General features: G+C 52.8%; 8 protein-coding genes across 8 annotated transcripts; 4 read left to right on the top strand and 4 right to left on the bottom strand.

Annotated features, from left to right (window-relative positions):
- Window positions 1–10: 10 nt before the first annotated feature.
- On the bottom strand, window positions 11–703 carry CKM354_000452900 (uncharacterized protein; the record flags this gene model as incomplete). Its single annotated transcript, XM_044799768.1, has 3 exons — window positions 11–169; window positions 221–538; window positions 590–703. 3 exons carry the CDS (start codon window positions 701–703, stop codon window positions 11–13), a joined length of 591 nt encoding a protein of 196 aa, XP_044655703.1.
- Window positions 704–1,144: 441 nt separating this feature from the next.
- Window positions 1,145–2,760, top strand: CKM354_000453000 (uncharacterized protein; the record flags this gene model as incomplete). Its single annotated transcript, XM_044799769.1, has 3 exons — window positions 1,145–1,252; window positions 1,304–1,574; window positions 1,637–2,760. The coding sequence occupies 3 exons, from the start codon at window positions 1,145–1,147 to the stop codon at window positions 2,758–2,760; spliced, it is 1,503 nt and encodes a 500-aa protein (XP_044655704.1).
- Window positions 2,761–4,553: 1,793 nt separating this feature from the next.
- Window positions 4,554–6,248, top strand: CKM354_000453100 (uncharacterized protein; the record flags this gene model as incomplete). The annotated part of the gene is made up of 1 exon (XM_044799770.1): window positions 4,554–6,248. The coding sequence occupies one exon, from the start codon at window positions 4,554–4,556 to the stop codon at window positions 6,246–6,248; it is 1,695 nt and encodes a 564-aa protein (XP_044655705.1).
- A 357-nt stretch (window positions 6,249–6,605) lies between these two features.
- Window positions 6,606–8,294, top strand: CKM354_000453200 (uncharacterized protein; the record flags this gene model as incomplete). Its single annotated transcript, XM_044799771.1, has 1 exon — window positions 6,606–8,294. The coding sequence occupies one exon, from the start codon at window positions 6,606–6,608 to the stop codon at window positions 8,292–8,294; it is 1,689 nt and encodes a 562-aa protein (XP_044655706.1).
- Window positions 8,295–8,713: 419 nt separating this feature from the next.
- Window positions 8,714–9,268, top strand: CKM354_000453300 (uncharacterized protein; the record flags this gene model as incomplete). Its single annotated transcript, XM_044799772.1, has 2 exons — window positions 8,714–8,716; window positions 8,777–9,268. 2 exons carry the CDS (start codon window positions 8,714–8,716, stop codon window positions 9,266–9,268), a joined length of 495 nt encoding a protein of 164 aa, XP_044655707.1.
- An 841-nt stretch (window positions 9,269–10,109) lies between these two features.
- On the bottom strand, window positions 10,110–11,008 carry CKM354_000453400 (uncharacterized protein; the record flags this gene model as incomplete). Its single annotated transcript, XM_044799773.1, has 2 exons — window positions 10,110–10,273; window positions 10,396–11,008. The coding sequence occupies 2 exons, from the start codon at window positions 11,006–11,008 to the stop codon at window positions 10,110–10,112; spliced, it is 777 nt and encodes a 258-aa protein (XP_044655708.1).
- A 1,382-nt stretch (window positions 11,009–12,390) lies between these two features.
- CKM354_000453500 (ribosome-binding protein NMD3) lies at window positions 12,391–13,941 on the bottom strand (the record flags this gene model as incomplete). The annotated part of the gene is made up of 1 exon (XM_044799774.1): window positions 12,391–13,941. One exon carries the CDS (start codon window positions 13,939–13,941, stop codon window positions 12,391–12,393), a length of 1,551 nt encoding a protein of 516 aa, XP_044655709.1.
- A 389-nt stretch (window positions 13,942–14,330) lies between these two features.
- CKM354_000453600 (uncharacterized protein) lies at window positions 14,331–16,036 on the bottom strand (the record flags this gene model as incomplete). The annotated part of the gene is made up of 4 exons (XM_044799775.1): window positions 14,331–14,363; window positions 14,413–14,434; window positions 14,488–15,920; window positions 15,971–16,036. 4 exons carry the CDS (start codon window positions 16,034–16,036, stop codon window positions 14,331–14,333), a joined length of 1,554 nt encoding a protein of 517 aa, XP_044655710.1.
- Window positions 16,037–16,753: the final 717 nt, after the last annotated feature.

The raw sequence follows: 16,753 nt of genomic DNA on the forward strand, positions 1-16,753 counted from the left end.
AGTGACCTATTCAAGCCAATTGGTTGTCTCGCAGACTCAAGAATATACCCCAAATCATGCCAGCCGCCGTGCCAACATATGGACGATACCTCATGGGAACCACCGCGAAGTTCAGCAGACAAACGAAAGGCCAGAACCGGTAGCTCGCAAACAGGAGTGACCAGAAGTTCTGTCGACGTGTCAGCTCCACTGCATCGAGCATTGGTCACATTTTACTCACGCTGTAGAGGTCATCCATGATGAACTCATAGCTATGCCCCTTGATACCACCCATCAAGCAGATATACATTGCAGTATTCACTGTGGCCGCTATGCTTTGGTCCAAGAAGAACTTGATGATGGTGTTTCGGATGCTCAGGCGATCTTGCACAGGCGCACTCTTCTCAGCCTTGCCTTTGACTTGAGGCTTCTCTGGGGCAATTGCGGTCCTGGCAGGGAATGAGGCTTCGAGGAAGTACTGGAACGCATAATTCGGTGGTGTCGTGATCGCGGAAAAGATGATGAATTGAAGAATCTGGATCAGATCGAAGGAGAAGTGCTAATGATTGTCAGCCATCGCTCGACATGTTGTCCGACAAGCAGAACTCGCCTGCTGCTTGTATGCCGTGAATGCTTGCGCCAGCAGTCCGGACGCTCCACTGAGTATGGTCGCTTCTATCGTTGGCGATAACAAGTCGACTGGTGAAAGGTCGAATTTGGACATCTTGTTCGAATGCTGACAATCTGCTCTGTGCTTCAATCTTCACTGGCCGCACACAAGCTATTGGTCTCCAGATCAATCAAGAAGGAAAATTCCTAGCTTTTGCAGATGCTCTAAAGTCCACGTTTCACTTCGAGACATTGGTCAGCGATGACTGCTTACCGATTGAAGTTTCGCGCAGTATTCCGCCTGGCGGAATACAGCTCCGCGCTAGCTCTTGGCTAAGTTCGACCTATGCTTTGGGTACCTGACGATTCTCCGCCGTCTGCCTCCGCTGCTCCGCATGCACCACCCCGAGCTGGCGGAATATATGCTTGGCTTGAATGCGGGCGGAGCTTGGTCTCAGTGCCTCCGCACATATAGGTAGGATGGTGTTCTGAGAAGCTGCCACTTCATTGTATCTGTACGTCTCTGTCTTTCAGTTTCTCATTCACAAGCAAAATCATGACTTCGAAGAACATGAGACCTGCGTCGCTCGCCGCAGCGTTGCTGGTTATCGCTGGCGTTGGTGCCGTTGAAAATGGGCTTGCCAGGACGCCTCAGATGGGTTGGGTCAGTCCTTCGATGCCAAAATGGTGAATGCACGTACTGAATGATTCTCAGAACAACTGGAATACATTCGCATGCGAAGTGTCAGAATCACTCCTGCTCGATACCTCGTCACTGCTCATCGAATACGGCCTTCGGGACCTGGGTTACAACTACGTTGTCCTGGATGACTGCTGGTCAAAGGGTCGCGGCGACGATGGCTACCAAATTGTTGATGACAACAAGTTCCCTCGAGGGATGAAGTCTGTCTCAGACAAGTTGCACAAACAAGGACTACTCTTTGGCATGTACTCCAGTGCAGGAGAGATGACTTGCGCAAGATATCGTATGTTCAAACTTCTATGTTGCCCCAGATTTGGAGCTGTGTTCATCGCTAACACCTGCTAGCTGGCTCTCTCGATTACGAGATTCAGGATGCGAGGAGCTTCGCTTCATGGGGAGTGGACTACCTAAAGTACGATAATTGCTACCATATGGGACGATTCGGTACACCAAAGATCACATTCGACCGCTTCAACGAGATGGCCAAAGCCTTGAAGGCTACTGGTAGAGACATCCTCTACAGCTTGTGCAACTGGGGAGAAGATTACGTTCACACATGGGGTCCATCGCTTGCAAACTCATGGCGTATCTCCGGAGACATTTACGATAGCTTCGCTCGTCCTGATGCGCTCTGCGCCTGCGTCGACCCCAACGACCCTCACTGCGTTGCACCAGGCACGCACTGCTCCGTTTTATCCATCATCAACAAAGTCGCACCTTATACCGATCGTGCCTTGCCAGGCGGCTGGAACGATCTCGACATGCTCGAAGTCGGTCTCGGCGGCCAGACAGAGGAAGAATACAAAGCCCATTTCTCCATGTGGGCAGCTCTAAAATCGCCCCTACTCCTAGGCAACGACCTCCGCGAAATGGATGCCACCACACTCTCCATCGTCAACAACCCAGCCATCATCGCCATCAGCCAAGACCCTCGCGGCAAAGCCGTCATCCGCATCTCACGCAACACAACCGTGCCCAAAGACGAGTTCGACGTCGGCGAGACACAAGTCTGGAGCGGACCACTCGCCAACGGCGACCAAGTCGTCATCTTTCTCAATGTCGCAAACGAAGATCTCGAAATGTCCGCTTCTCTCGAGGAGATTTTTGTTATGGATGGTGTGCATGGTACCGCTCCGCAAAATAAGCAAGACTGGGCTATCCACGACTTGTGGAGCAATGGACATAGCAGAATGACAAAAGTCAATGCGGAGGAGATCTTGGCAGCTGAAGCCGGCGAGGCGAGGGCGCAGGTACTTCGCCGACAGAGGGTGTACAATGCTACTGAGACGCCTTATGCGGCGGGGATTGAGGCTGGTGATTCGCGGTTGTTTGGCGAGAAGGTTGGGACGGTTTCTGCGGGTGGACGGGTCACGGTGCCTGTTGCGAGGCATGCGGCTAAGGTGTTTAGGTTGCGGCCATTGAATGGCGAGTCTAAGACGAGGAAGACTTTGGTGAAGCAGGAGCTGTGAGGTCGGGGCGCCTCGTGAGGGGTCGAATGGTCGAATGCTACGGGAAAGCGACGTGGCGATGTTACGAACAGGCCATGAGCCATGATAGATCAATAGAGACTGGCGTTCAAAAGCATAATTCAACTCATCGCCCGCAACCCCCTCATCAAAGCCGGCTACTCGAATATTCCTGATGACTGCAAAGAACGTTCAGGGACCAGAACAAATATTCCTCTCCACGTCGCTGTCCAAGCAGCTGCTTCTCTACCCCTCACATGCTCGCGTGGCAAAGAGGAGGTGAAGATCGCGACTGCGACCAAGGAAACCTAGTTCCGATCCAGATCTCATCAGGCGAGCAGATCAGATCTCGCCATGAGCAAAGTCAGTGACAGCTAGAACCAATAGAATGATGCATCCTCCACCCTGGACTGGACTCCCTCGGCCTAGTAGCACGATTTACCTTGTTAATCCAGCCTAGCTTAGATGCCACCCGATGTCCTTGCCAGCTTTCTAGGTTGTACATGACATTAGCGGAACGTGGAGGGGCAGAGCAGTCTCCTGACCGTAGTCGCTAGCGACGGACAAGCTCGCGTGAGCTTGACTTTGTGCGTCATGAAAGTGAAGCTTGAGCGTGGCACTCAGAATCCGGCTGCTGAGGGTGGCGAACATGGACTGATGTCGAAAAGGAGTGGGCACGGCTCCTTCTCTGCAGCTTTCAGGATTGAGCCTGCCGTTCGTTAGGACATGCAGATACAGGGAAGCTCCAGGACCGTAGCTGCAGCGAAGGAAATGCTGTCTGGCCCACTGGGAGTATTGGCAGTGCCTCGAGCAAGACATCCTGATGTAGCGCTTGAATGCGGCGACGATGAGACGATACCGCACAGCAGTTGACGAAGACTTGCAGTGACTGCTGCGAGTCCAACAAGCACCTTTGGCCAGTCATCGTAGCTGTGGTATTGTATTCTTCAGTCCAGCGACTCGCCCTCCGGGCAGTGCCTGTGTGATCCAATCCCCTGAGGCATCTGAAGATCATCGTGCTTGTCCTCGGTAGGTGGCAATCTCGGCGCTACATCGATGGCATATCCGGGCTCATCATCTTGATCCTATCCGGTATATACCGCTTCTCGGCACTATACTGCAGTCGCTACACATATCGTCAGCGCTGTATAGTTTTCCACTCCACGAGGAGGAGAAAAGAAGTCGTTAAGCGTCTGGTGGCTGACGCGCCTTCTAGTGGAGAATGGAAAGCCACGCGTGTGCCATGCGCCGAAAACAAAGTTCTACTCCACGGGGTTACCAGAAAGTCTATAACATCGGCAGGTGGAGGAACTGCACAGTCTGGGAGCCGGATTGTGGAGAAGACATGGTTCAGCGCTCTGGGCGTGGCTTGGTCCAGGCCGGGCAGAACGGACGCTATACCGTCTCGACCATAGTCTCAGCCTTTGCTCTTCCACGCGTGACCTGCATCTCGCTTTTCGACCCTTTCCATGGCGTTTGCTTGTCGCGGCGGAGAACAGCTTCTAGCGGCGGAAGATGGCCTTCGATGCTTTTCGCATCATGCCATTGCCCCAAGATGGCCAGTAAGGCCGAACATGTTCTGACAAGTACATGGTCCAAGATGCGGAGCGGCGAGACGTATATCTAGACAATGCCTACACCGAGTTGACAGGCCATCATCAGCATCATCAACAGCTTCTTCAGCAATACCAAGGAGATTCGAACAAGGGCTCAGCTTCTCGAGCTTTACCCACATCCGCCACTGAGCAGGATAGTCGACAACACACTCCATCGACATATTCGACACAGTCTTCGCAATGTCTGAGAAGAAGGATCACATTTCCAGCCAGGTGGACGAGGTCGATCTCAGCAAGACCACCACCAGCGAGCTCGCCACCGCTGTTCACGATGCGACGCAAGGAGAACACGAACTCAGCATCCGCGAGGCCATTCGCCAATACAAGCCCGCACTCTTCTGGTCTCTGGTCATGAGTACGACCGTCATCATGGAAGGATACGACACCAACTTGCTCTCCAACTTCTTCGCCTACCCAAGTTTCCTCATCCGCTACGGTAACTGGGTCGGAAAGACCCCGCAGACACCAGTCGGATACCAGTTGACTGCCGAATGGCAAGCTGGTTTGTCTCAAGGTGGTGGCGCTGGTTCCATCATCGGTTGTCTCCTCGCTGGTGTCATCGTCTCCAAATACGGTTCCAAGAAGGCTGTTCTCGGCGCACTCATCGCACTGTCTCTGGCCGTCTTCGTCGTCTTCTTCGCTCCAAATCTGCCTGTTCTCGTCCTCGGAGAAGTCCTTTGCGGTCTGCCATGGGGTATGCTCGCTACTACCGCTCCCGCCTACGCCTCCGAGATCCTGCCAACAGCTCTGCGAACTTACATGACTTCGTACACCAACATGTGCTTTATCCTGGGTCAGCTCATCTCCGCCGGTGTCCTCAAAGGTCTGTCGACTCGCACCGATGAGTGGGGATACAAGATTCCTTTTGCGCTCCAGTGGGTGTGGCCAGCTTTCCTCATCCCATTGATCTACATGGCACCCGAGTCTCCTTGGTACCTCGCCCGTATGAACCGCATGGACGACGCTCTCGCCTCCCTCAAGCGCCTCCAATCCAAGGACTCCACCATGGACCCCAATAAGACCCTTGCCACAATCGTCTACACCAACAACCTCGAGAAGCAACTCTCCGTCGGAACCCGCTACATCGACTGCTTCAAAGGCACTGAACTTCGCCGCACCGAAATCGCCTGCCTCTGCTTCGCCGGCCAAATCCTCTGCGGTATCTGCTTCGCCTACAACTCCTCCTACTTCTTCTCTCAAGTCGGTCTCGGCACCAGCGCAACTTACTCCCTCGCTCTCGGCGGCACAGGCCTCGCCTTCGTCGGCTGCCTCGTAAACTGGATCTTCCTCATGCCCAACTTCGGCCGCCGAACAATCTACGTCGCAGGTATGGGCGGCATGTGCTTCATCCTCATCCTCATCGGTGTCCTCAGCGTCTGGACAAACACCAACGACGGCGTAGCCATGGCCCAAGCAGTTCTCACCCTCGGCTGGACCTTCATCTTCCAACTCTCCGCTGGTCAACTAGGCTGGGCTCTTCCCGCCGAAATGGGCTCTACTCGTCTCCGCCAAAAGACCATTTGCCTCGCAAGAGATTCTAGCAATATCGCCGGTCTCATCGGTGGAACTCTGCAACAATTCATGATGAACCCTCAAGCTTGGAATCTGCGAGGTTATACTTCTTTCGTGTGGGCTACGACTTGCTTTGGCATGTTTGTGTGGTCTTATTTCCGTCTTCCGGAGACTTGGAACAGGACTTATCACGAGTTGGATATCCTTTTCGCCAAGAAGGTTACTGCGAGAAAGTTCGCTAGCACTGTTGTCGATCCTTTTGAGGTTGGTAGCAGTGATGATTTGGTTGCGGAGGCTTCTAAGGAGGCTGCGAGAGAGGCGGTGAGGTCGGGATCGGTTTCTGTGCCGAAGCAGGAGGTTTAGATGTGGTGATGCGATGATGAGTGGGGAAAGCAATGATACCAATGATTGTTATGAGTACGCAGCATACAGCGTGGAGTTTCAGACTGTTAGGTTTCCTTGAGCGGCAATGAATTCAAAGATTAGTCTGCAAAATCGCTTACTTCCAATCATTCATTCTCCATAATTCTGAAGCCTGTCGAAATTCCAAATGTGGAAGGGATATGCAAGGCAGCAACGCCTTAGCGTTGCGTTAACAAGAACAACGAGTCACACAAACACATCATGATGCTTCGACATACTTGCTTCAAATGTGTATTCCATCTTCTATTTCGCTAATTCTCAGCTCTTCTCGTTCAACATTCAGCAAAGACCATCAAGATGTCCCTTCTCGGCTTACCCACAGAACTCTTAGACGACATCATACTCCAAGTCTACAGCAATGGTGACCTCGAAAGCATGGCATTATCCTGCAAGCGAAATTATGATCTCAGCAAGCCACATTTGAAGCAGTACAATATCCTCAGGCGGCAATGGAATAACGTGAGAGTCACCAAAGGACGGTCGATTCTCGCCACACTGGTAGCTATTGCGAGAGATCCTGTCGTTGCGCGACTGATCCGAACTCTGGATCTAACGCTCGCCAATGAGTCCGAAGGAGATTATGAATGCACGGCCATATGTACTCCTGGTCATGTGGGATATGTGCACAATAGCGAGGCTCGAAGTCTGGTCTGCATGAGTGTTCGCTCTTCTTTGCCACTGGCGCTAGCGGAACAGAATGCAGACGCGTGGACGAGGATGATTTTGCCTGATAGAACGATATCACGCGCGGGACCGGTGATAATAGGGCAAAACGTCCCCGGCATGATTCGTCACATCACGCGACGTGATGTGGTCATACATCGCACGATCTTCCTTCTAACTCTGCTTCCTAATCTGGAGCGACTCAGGCTGCCTAAATTTTGGGACTGCTCGGAATCTGGTCAGCCGGCTAAATGGGAGCAAGTACTTTCTGCTATATCGCATCTAGCGTCCGGAGACCAAGGGATGCTGGCACCGAACAGGTATCTCGATGCACCACTCGCACGACTCGAGAGCTTGTCGCCATCCCAGGAGATCGATGATGACGGAAGGTGCCGGGTTGGACTCAAGGGAATCGCTTCGTTCCTGCTGCTACCTGGATTGAGACACGTTAACATCATGAAATTTATGGCATGTGAAGATGAGCAAATGTACACAGGCATTCCATTCCAGTGGTCTTCTTCACCGGGAGCTTCTCCAGGAAGTGCCATGTCAAACGTACGCGCTCTTCACTTCGAGGGCTGCTGCATCGATGCTGTAAACATTGGTCGTATACTCGAACGCATGCCGGCTGTCACATCGCTGAAGTACTCGCACCACGCCACTTGGAATGGTTGCGGACACAACTGGGACGCGGGTGCCTTTGCTGCTGCGGTGTCTCATCGCTGTGGTGCACAACTCAGGCAACTCTCGTTGACAGTCCATCGCAGAATGGGAGCTGTTGAAAGTGGAATCTTTTCTCTGCACGAGTTTATGGCTTTGGAGGAGGTCCAACTGGACCTTCTCATGTTTGCCGCTCCGCCGCCAGGCAGCGGCCTCCTATCGAGAGCGAGGGGAGTCAATCCCGAGGCAGACGATGAATGGAACATTAGTGACATTCCGCCTCTGTCTCAGATCCTTCCGATTGGCATTGAGCGCGTAAGCTTGATCATGCATGCCGGACACGGGATCGAACACGGACAGAGCGAGCTCAGCATTGTTCGAAAGCAGCTACGAACACTCAAGGCCCTTTTTGCCGCAGACCTTAAGCTGTCACATCCGTACTTGCAGCAGGTAATACTACGGCACGACGGGCACGCTGTAGACTTGGGCATGCATACGATTGTTGGCCAAAGTGGGAGGCGGACGGACGTGTCATTGGAGTCGCAGGTCGCCCGTCTGCTGAGAGGAACTGGAGTGGTGGGCGTACTGATCGATGACTGCCACGATGCTTTCGAGTCTATGCCGTGGGAGAACCTAGATGAGTTTCGAAACAGTTCGAGGTAGAGGTCCTCAAACGACGTAGACTGAGCATCGTTGCAGCACAGCAATGTTATCGAAGAGAAGCCGGATCGAGTTGTGCATATAGAATTTGTGTCCAGAAAAGATGTCTTCGTGAGAACCTGCATCCATTGTTGTGTGCCTGAACTCTAACCCGGCTCGGCATCGGGCCGTCGGACATGAAGTCTGCTGAGCAGGAGCTGGCCGCGCATCATCGTGCTTGCCTGAAGCTGCCACGCGCCGAACAGCTCCCATCACCAAACACTCGCAGCAACACCACCACCTCGCCGCCATCAACACATCATCTCCGCTCGAACGAGAACACACTCGATACCCGAACCTCTCCTTTATCACAACCTCGCGCTCCGGAAGCGCCAACAACCCACTCAAACCACATCTGAGCACCGCTCAACCCAACCACCATCATGGTACGCACTGCCCAGCACCAACCCTCTATCTCTGATAACAACAACTAACACCCACCTCAGTCCCTCCGCATCGTCCCCTCCTCCAACAACCCCTCCCACGCCAACTTCCAACTCGGCGCCCCCTCCGCCCCAGGCGTCCACGACACCCTCCGCTCCAACCTCTCCCTCAGCACCCCCGCCCCAAAAACCACAGCCTCCGGCAGCAACCTCACCCTCCAATCCTCCCATCCCTTAGAAAACCGCCTCGCAAACTGGCGCGCCCAACAAGATACTCTCAAACACGAACTTCTTCGCCGTCAATTCGGTATCGCAGAACCAGTCAAACGCCAAATGGAATTAGGCATTGTCAGAGCTGGTGAATGGAGACCGAGAATTCTTGGAGGTGCTGGTGCCGGGATGGGAGGTAGTGGGAGTGGTTTGCATGCGGATATTCTGATGGGGAGGGATTGTGAGTTGGATTGGGAGGATGTGTTTACTGGTGGGGAGGAGATGAGGAATGAGGTGGATTTCCATACGGAGATGGAGATGAGGTTTAAGATGAACTCGTGGTAGATGAGGCAACGCTATGATGGGTTGATGGGGATGCGGAGAAGCTGAAAGATGGAGACTGGATGAACGCGATGATGGGTCATGCGGGATGAGTGCACTCGTTCGACCGACCGAATAGACTGAGGAGCCCGAGATGGAGATGGAGACGTGACATGCATGCATAGACAGGCTATGATTCGCTGTACACTACCAGATTCTCAGCATGACAGCCTTCTCGCAAGAGCCAGGCAGTTATGACTTGAGAAGTGGACGTCACTACTGCATAAATACTGAAGAAACATGAAATCCAATGAAACTCTACGCAACGCAGAAGTCCCCTTCTACGCATGCCCATTCTGCATTCAGAACGCAGATGGAGAAGTGTGATAGTGTGCACCGTCGGCTTCCCATATCACCTCGCTGGATAAGTGACATCGTACCGCGTCCGCGCTTCTCTCTGTGCTTCTCTCTGTGTTCAATCTATGCTACATGGCCTCCTGAAAGCCAGAGGAAAGCGATCCTCGCCAAATGAAAGACAAGGATGGTTCGCAGTATGAGGAAAGAACGTAATATGATTTCCTCGAGTGGCAAAAAGATAGCCCCATCGCTCCATGCCTGATATGCTGTGACGACCATTCGCTCCCCTTCTCCCATCCATAACGCCAGTATGTGAATGATGCTTCTGTCAAGAAACGTGCACCGACTTCCCGCCCTTCTCGCCAGCCCGAGGGGCTTCATCTGGCTTCCATATACATTTGGCATATCTCTCACTGCCTATTCTCCCCATTTGCTGCGCACTCAGCAGGCGACAGGACTTCTGGCGTGCGCCTGTGCTTATCTTGAGCCAGTACGACACTTTGCAGCATCATAGTATAACACATCTGCATCCGGCACCTTGCTCTTCTGTTTCTCGCTGTCGCACAGCCTTACCGGTACTCTTAGCATTCGCCGCCTCGTCATCGTCGATAATATCCGCCGGTTTCACAGTCATGTGAACAACGTTCGTCGAAGCCATGTTAAAGGGAAGATCTATGCGAACGTTAGCCTTTCGTGCCCGCTTCGGATCCTCAGCTCTGCATTTTCTCTGCCCAGCGCGCATGACACACGCAAAGCGTGAGCATGCATCTTCTCTCCTGTCGTCCACGACTCACCTTTCAACAACCCCTTATCCTCAATCATCCTCCCCATGACAATCAACCTTATCCGTCCGGGACTACTCGGCCTGGGCTCCCACTCCTGCCTCCAATCCGTCCAAATCAGCTCTTTCAATTGATATCCGCTCAGTTCTCTCGGATCGAATTCTCCTGCGCTATTTTGTGCCGTGACCTTTCGATTCCGGAGATATTTCTCATCGATTTTATAAGGGTGTCGCGCGCCCGTGATGAGCATTAACGAGATCATCAGATGAGGTCCTGAAGTGGATGTTGTGCTGGGTGCGATGGGAGCGTGATCTTCTGCGGCGGGGCCAAGGTGTTCTGTTTCGGTTCGGGTGAGGTTGGGTGCGGCGGGAGTGGTTGGGGCAGGTGGGTGTGATTGTTGTGGTTGCGATGTTGTCGCTGATGTTGCTGTCGCTTCAGGCTGTGTCTGGAGGGCATCTTCGAATACGGCGGGAGTGCCAGGTGTGTCCGGGACGGCATTGCTTGCCGCGGCGGTATCCAAGGTGGCCATCTCGACTGGCTTGTTCTCTTCTTCTGATAGCGCCCGGGCAGTACTCGTTGTTGGGACAGAAGCCCCTGCCACGGCGTCTTGTGATGATGAGGCCATTGATTGGTGATCAGCCGATGTGGTTGTCTGCTGTGTCGAATGTCACGCCGGACGCTGTGATGAGCCAATGCACTTTCCGAGCGATCTAGAACCGGGCCCTTGCTAGTTTTCGTGTGTCTGATATGTTCTCAATTGCTGATACGAGTCTGGTGAATAGCGGCGGACGGAAGTGGTATGGTATGAGATAGCACGAAGGGCGATAGCGAGCGGAAGCGACCTGGTCTTCGCAATGGGATCCTGTCCGTGTCTCTCTCGGCCTCGTCCTCTCCTGTTCACAAATCTGCCACGTTGTGCTCTGTTTCTACGGTTCTCGATGTCGATTCTTCGTCCGCCCGCGGAGCACTTCTTCTTCAGGCTCGAGGGGCAAGCGACAGAGAGGGCGAGAGTTGGTGAAGTGCCGCCGCACCGGGGAAGTGCCAACTGCGTGGAGTGGAGTACAGGAAAGCGCGCACGAATCAGGAAGGAAGAGCCACGCTAAACGATGGGCTCGGCGATCATCCGTGTGGCACCGAACCGACCGACGAACTGCTGACGGAGTATGTGGTTGTTGCACTACAAATAGAATGTCATGTCAGGGAGTAAATCAGTAAGATGGACTGCAATTCATGTTCTCAACCCAGTCGCGCGATCGTCCTCGTGGTCAAATAACGCCACCGCGACTAACACCAACCGACGTCTCCTTCCACGCGGTTTCTGTCGGCATCGGCGGCGAGAATGGTCTCGGCATGCACATGCTGCCCTCCATCGAAACTTGGCCGGCCTCAACAATACTTGGCACAGAAGTCATTAGCCGTGCAACATGTTGCGAGCTTGCCAGCAGCGCCGTACAGCCTCGCTGAGCCGGGCCGTCTTTGGCTACGCGGCAACTGGAACGCAACTTTGGTTGCAATGACAGATACCTGGGAACTACTCGTCCCGCGGAGAAGGAGCTGGTGAATCATCAATCAATTTCTTGGGGCCAATGGTATGAAGCCTACCTCAGTAGTCGGCCATGAGCTGCCGAGCCTTCATTGCATTCATATCAGGCCATCATCGTCATCACAGCCAGCATTGTCGGAGATACTTCCTACATACTGTTGGGATACCATTCGATACCCCAATGCCAATATCTTGACAAGACCCACAAGGCTGAGCTTGGCTGGGGAGAGACACAGAGGCACGAGCGGGGTCGGACACACCACAGCGGAGGGCCAAGTAATCTTAGACACGAATCGTGCCGTCGTTTGCTACTGTACGACTAGACTCACTCTGCTATAGGAGAGGAAATAGTGTTCCGATACAGCAACCAATCATGCTTTCATGCCACACGAGCAAAACCTCCCAGCGCCAAACACGAATTCCAACAATGCTGCCATTCCTCAGCGAACCCAAATCGAACTTTTTCACTCGTCATCATCATCGCTGGCATCCTCCATACCCATATCTTCCATCTCATCAATGAGTTGATCCATCGGTATTTGCAGCCCGTCATCATCCTCATCATCTGTCTCCATCTCGCTCGCCGCAGCCGCCGCCTGTGTATTTCTGTACAAATTGAGGTTACCTCTAAGTTCCGGATCTTGTTCGAGATCCTGCAAGAATTGCTCGTAATCAATCTCATCACGATCCTGATCCTGCTTGCGAGGTTTCATCTCGCTCTCCTCGCGAGCCATTCTCCTCAACTTCCAGTTTCGGCCCTTGCCGCTCTTTCGCTTGCGTTCGTAGTGCTTCTTGACCAGTATCACGTCGGGGATTGTGCCAGAGTATTTCTTCGAGTCTTCGAGGGCTTCCCAGTTGGGATTGTTGAACTGTGTTCCGGCGAGGAGGTATCCCATTGCGCTGTCTCCCGCATTCAGAACGCTTCCGAGATGTGTGCGGATGAGATATTGGTTGTCGTTGACGCCGAGATCTGAAGCTCGCACTACTGTGGCATCTGCGAGCTCGAAACGGCCGTTTCGTTGTCCGGTTGGTTCGATGTCCATCACCACGAATTCTATCAGCTCCTTATTATCTGCCAATGGCGCGAAAGGCTCTCTCCAGTAAATCTGCGTGCTCAAATCCGCAGTTTGTAATGTGTTGGGGTCCAGCAGATTGACTGACGTGCCAATGCGGTAGCACAGTGTCAAAGGTGAGATATTTCCAATCGATTTCGCAAGCTTGGGCGGAAGTGCCACCAGATCGTCCTTGCAAATGGGCACCAAATTCACTGAGAATGTAAATTTGTAACTCTTCACACTCGTATGCGTATCCATCGAAATCAGCTCTTGCGCCTTCTTCGTCGTAACCGGCACAACCGACTGCAAGAAATCCACAAACTTCTCCGCACTATTTCTCTCCGCGAAGAAAAAGTCTATCCCGTTCGGCACTTCCTTAATGTTGATCGTGTTGCTGTGTGCTCCTTGCTTGAGAATCAACTGCTCCAGGTACAAAAACGTCCTCTTGTGAGGTACCTTCTGCCGCACCTGCACGACAGCCCTCCATGTGTTGTGTGTGTATGACTTTGCGCAGTCTGGACACTGCTTGTAATTTTGCACGAACTCAACATCGAATGTCTGCTGCAGTATTGTGCCTTGCGTCGCTTCTTGCTGAACTGTGATCTTTAACTTCACACGTCTCGAATGCGGTTCTGTCCAGATGAAGCTCGCGTCGATAATTCTCGTCTTGTGCAGCCCTCGCAATTTCCGTAGACATAGTGCAAGCAGCTCTCGTGATTCGGGAGCGGCGACAACCCAGGTCGCTGGAGGGGAATGCCATCGGTCGCAGTCTCTGCACATGAGTAATATGCCGTCTCGCTCAATACTGGATGTGATGTCGACGGTCGTCTTGAGGCAGTCATTGCAGAGTGCTCCTGCAGCTTGTGTGCCGTCGATCGGTGCGCCGCAGTTGTAGCAGAGCACCGTGGCCATCGTGGCCGGCCGCTGCTCGAGGGCTACAGTGTCGATGTCCATCGACATGATTGCGGGGTCTGGAGGTTGTCTTTCTTCGATGCGGTGGCACTCTCGTGCAATCGGAAACAGCTCTGATCTGCTCCGCCGTTTGTTTGCAGAAAGAACTTCTAGCGAGAGTGGTTGTTGCTGTGAAGAAACGGGGATGTTCTCGAGAGCGATGACAAAAGCGCCGCCACAGAATTATTTGCAAGCAGAACCGACGCCAGGGTTCAGCTGATAAGATAAGAAAGCACGGGCCGTCGGAACAACTCAGCCGAAAAGCACGTTCGTCACGGAAACAGGCGGCACTTCACTGCAAGAATAATGTCCTTTCGATTACCTGTGTACAGCGACAACGATGTTCCGTATTGATATACAATCCATCTAATCTATCATTGAGTCTTCATCGAACATGTCTAGTCTTCACTGCCGTATCCAGGAATAAGCTCCTACGGCTGATCAAAGACTTTCACAACGCCCCCTTGCACATATTCATACACAGCCCCATCCGGTCCCAAAGCTGGAACCTGATAATTGTTATTGAACAGCGGTCCCGTTCCTGTTCTCACTGACCACGCGACCTCTCCAGATTGCCAATCGATTGCAGAAAGATACCACACATATTCCCCGTTTTTGGCAAGCTCCACATCCTGATGGTAATGGTACAGTAACCCTGTCGCTGTCGAAAGCGTGGGGTTACCTGTCATAGGTAGATCTACCTCCCAGCGCACACGGCAAGATTTGTTGCGTGGATCAAAGTCTACACGCACCAAACCAGGCTTGGCCGTTGTGACGAATTGAGCGGGATCATTGAGCGTGGTGCTGCTGTTGAAGAAGTTGATGACCGGAGGCGCACCAAAGGAACCACTGATGACAGCGCTGTAAATTGTTCCATCGAAATGTGAGAGGAGCGTGTTCTCGCTAGCGCTGGCATTGGGCCGGAAAACCGGGACACTGCAGACGAGATTGCTAACACTTTCATCGCTCTTGAGTGGAGAGGAAGTCAGGTTTGGGCCACTAGTGGCTTGCTTGAAGAAGTTCAACCGGATCTGCGTGTGCGCGTTGTCGGTGATGGCGACATATTCAGTACCGAGCAAAGTAGGCGAGGAGCCAGAGCCGCGGGAAATACCTCCCGGTTTCATACCGGAGCCGGCATCGTATGTCTCATTGTATAGAATCCTCACGCCATCGGCACTCGGTTGCAGGGCGTACAAGTGGCCCGTAGCATTGGGGTGATCGTTGGCCCCGGCAGGTGCGGCATTGAGGTACACAGTCGTGCCAGTCATAGCCACACCATTCTCGATACTGGCGTCCGGAAGCACAAGATGCCTGATCGTTCCACTAGCATCGAAATAGCCGATCACAGCTGAGGTATTCGTCGAGCCCACGCCAGCACCAGGAAATCCTCCTGTCGAAAACCACAGATTCCCATCTTCGTCGTACGCCGAGTTGATGATTTGGTTCCCTTCTCCTACCAAGTCCGACAGATCCCACTCTTTTGCCAGGCTGAATGACGTGCCTTCTTCCGTATCGCTTCTTTGGACCTCGATGATCCGCGGACCCATGACAGGCGTGATGTATCGCCCTTCGTACATGGTCGAATAAGTAAAGAATGGAAAGAAGAGCTTTGACCCTTGATCTGTGGGGCCAGTCCACGTCGCAAGGATATCGAAAGTCTCAGGATTCAGAGCCACGATACAGCTCGTAGTATCGTTGCAGATGGCACCGGCTGTGAGTCGGCCCTCATCATCCCAGAAGAGAGGCGCAGGTTTGATGTTTGTTGTCGATGCAATGGTAACATTCTTGCCAAGGGGACCGAAGTAGTCGTCTATTCGACTGTTTCCCGAGTCTCGGTGATAGGCCAAAACAGAAGGGTTGTATTTTGTCTTCGGTCGTAGTGGCTCAGCTGCTACTGGATCGCCAATGAATTGTCCACCAGGAATCGATTGCAAAGAAGGAGTCACATCTTTATCTGCCCAACCGGAAGCTGGACTGTTTGAAGCGTGCTGGTGTTGTCAGTCTTTCATGTGATACGCTATGCAGGTACGATACATACTATCGGTACGGCTGACAAAAGCATAAGCAATGCCAACGACTGGCTTATTTTCTTGGAAAGCAGCATGGCTGCAGGGAGCGATAGTTTTGCTCCATATTCGATCTGGGTCTGGAATAAATATATGCTTCATTCTTCCGCCAGCCACGCCTCTTCAAGACATCAGGACAAGATCGGTGTCGCGGCCGTCATTTCGCTCCAGTGCCGGTCTTATGCATTGCGATCCGAATCTGTATCCGATGCCGGATCTTGTACAGTCAGAAAAACGTTAGTCTTACGAAGCCAAGCTTTCCTGGTTGGGCTGGAGTGTTGCGGATTTCCGACCCGGGAAATGGCGGACAGAGCTGCGTGCCACTGGAACTAGCATAGGTCCCGTTTGACAAGCTGAAGGGAACACGGCGATTCTTCTTTTGCATAAAGATTGTCGGACCTTGCATGAGCCGGGTTGCTGATGTGCTCTGACGTGGACAAGCCTTCCATGTCGTCTACGCCCGAGCGTTGGAACGTAGGGCATGCCAAGAGTCTTCATCGCCCATGGGCTAATCTCTCTCAAGAAATGCGACAGAGATCAAAGGTGCTCTTAGGGCTTGTGACAGTGACCAAAGTTGTGCTTAGCCTCATCGATTGAAGTCACGCCAATGGGTAAGACGACAGATCCTTGGCATCTATCATGGTTTCAGGAGAGTGCATTATTCGATGCCCTTGCAAGCTCCGAGCTGTGTTTCAAGATGATGGCTAGGCTTGGAATGAATTCTGCTTGCGCCCGTGTCTGCTTGGCTCACGCTG

This window comes from Cercospora kikuchii (assembly GCF_019650295.1).
Source record: "Cercospora kikuchii DNA, contig_00003, whole genome shotgun sequence".
Taxonomy (NCBI): Eukaryota; Fungi; Ascomycota; class Dothideomycetes; order Mycosphaerellales; family Mycosphaerellaceae; genus Cercospora; species Cercospora kikuchii.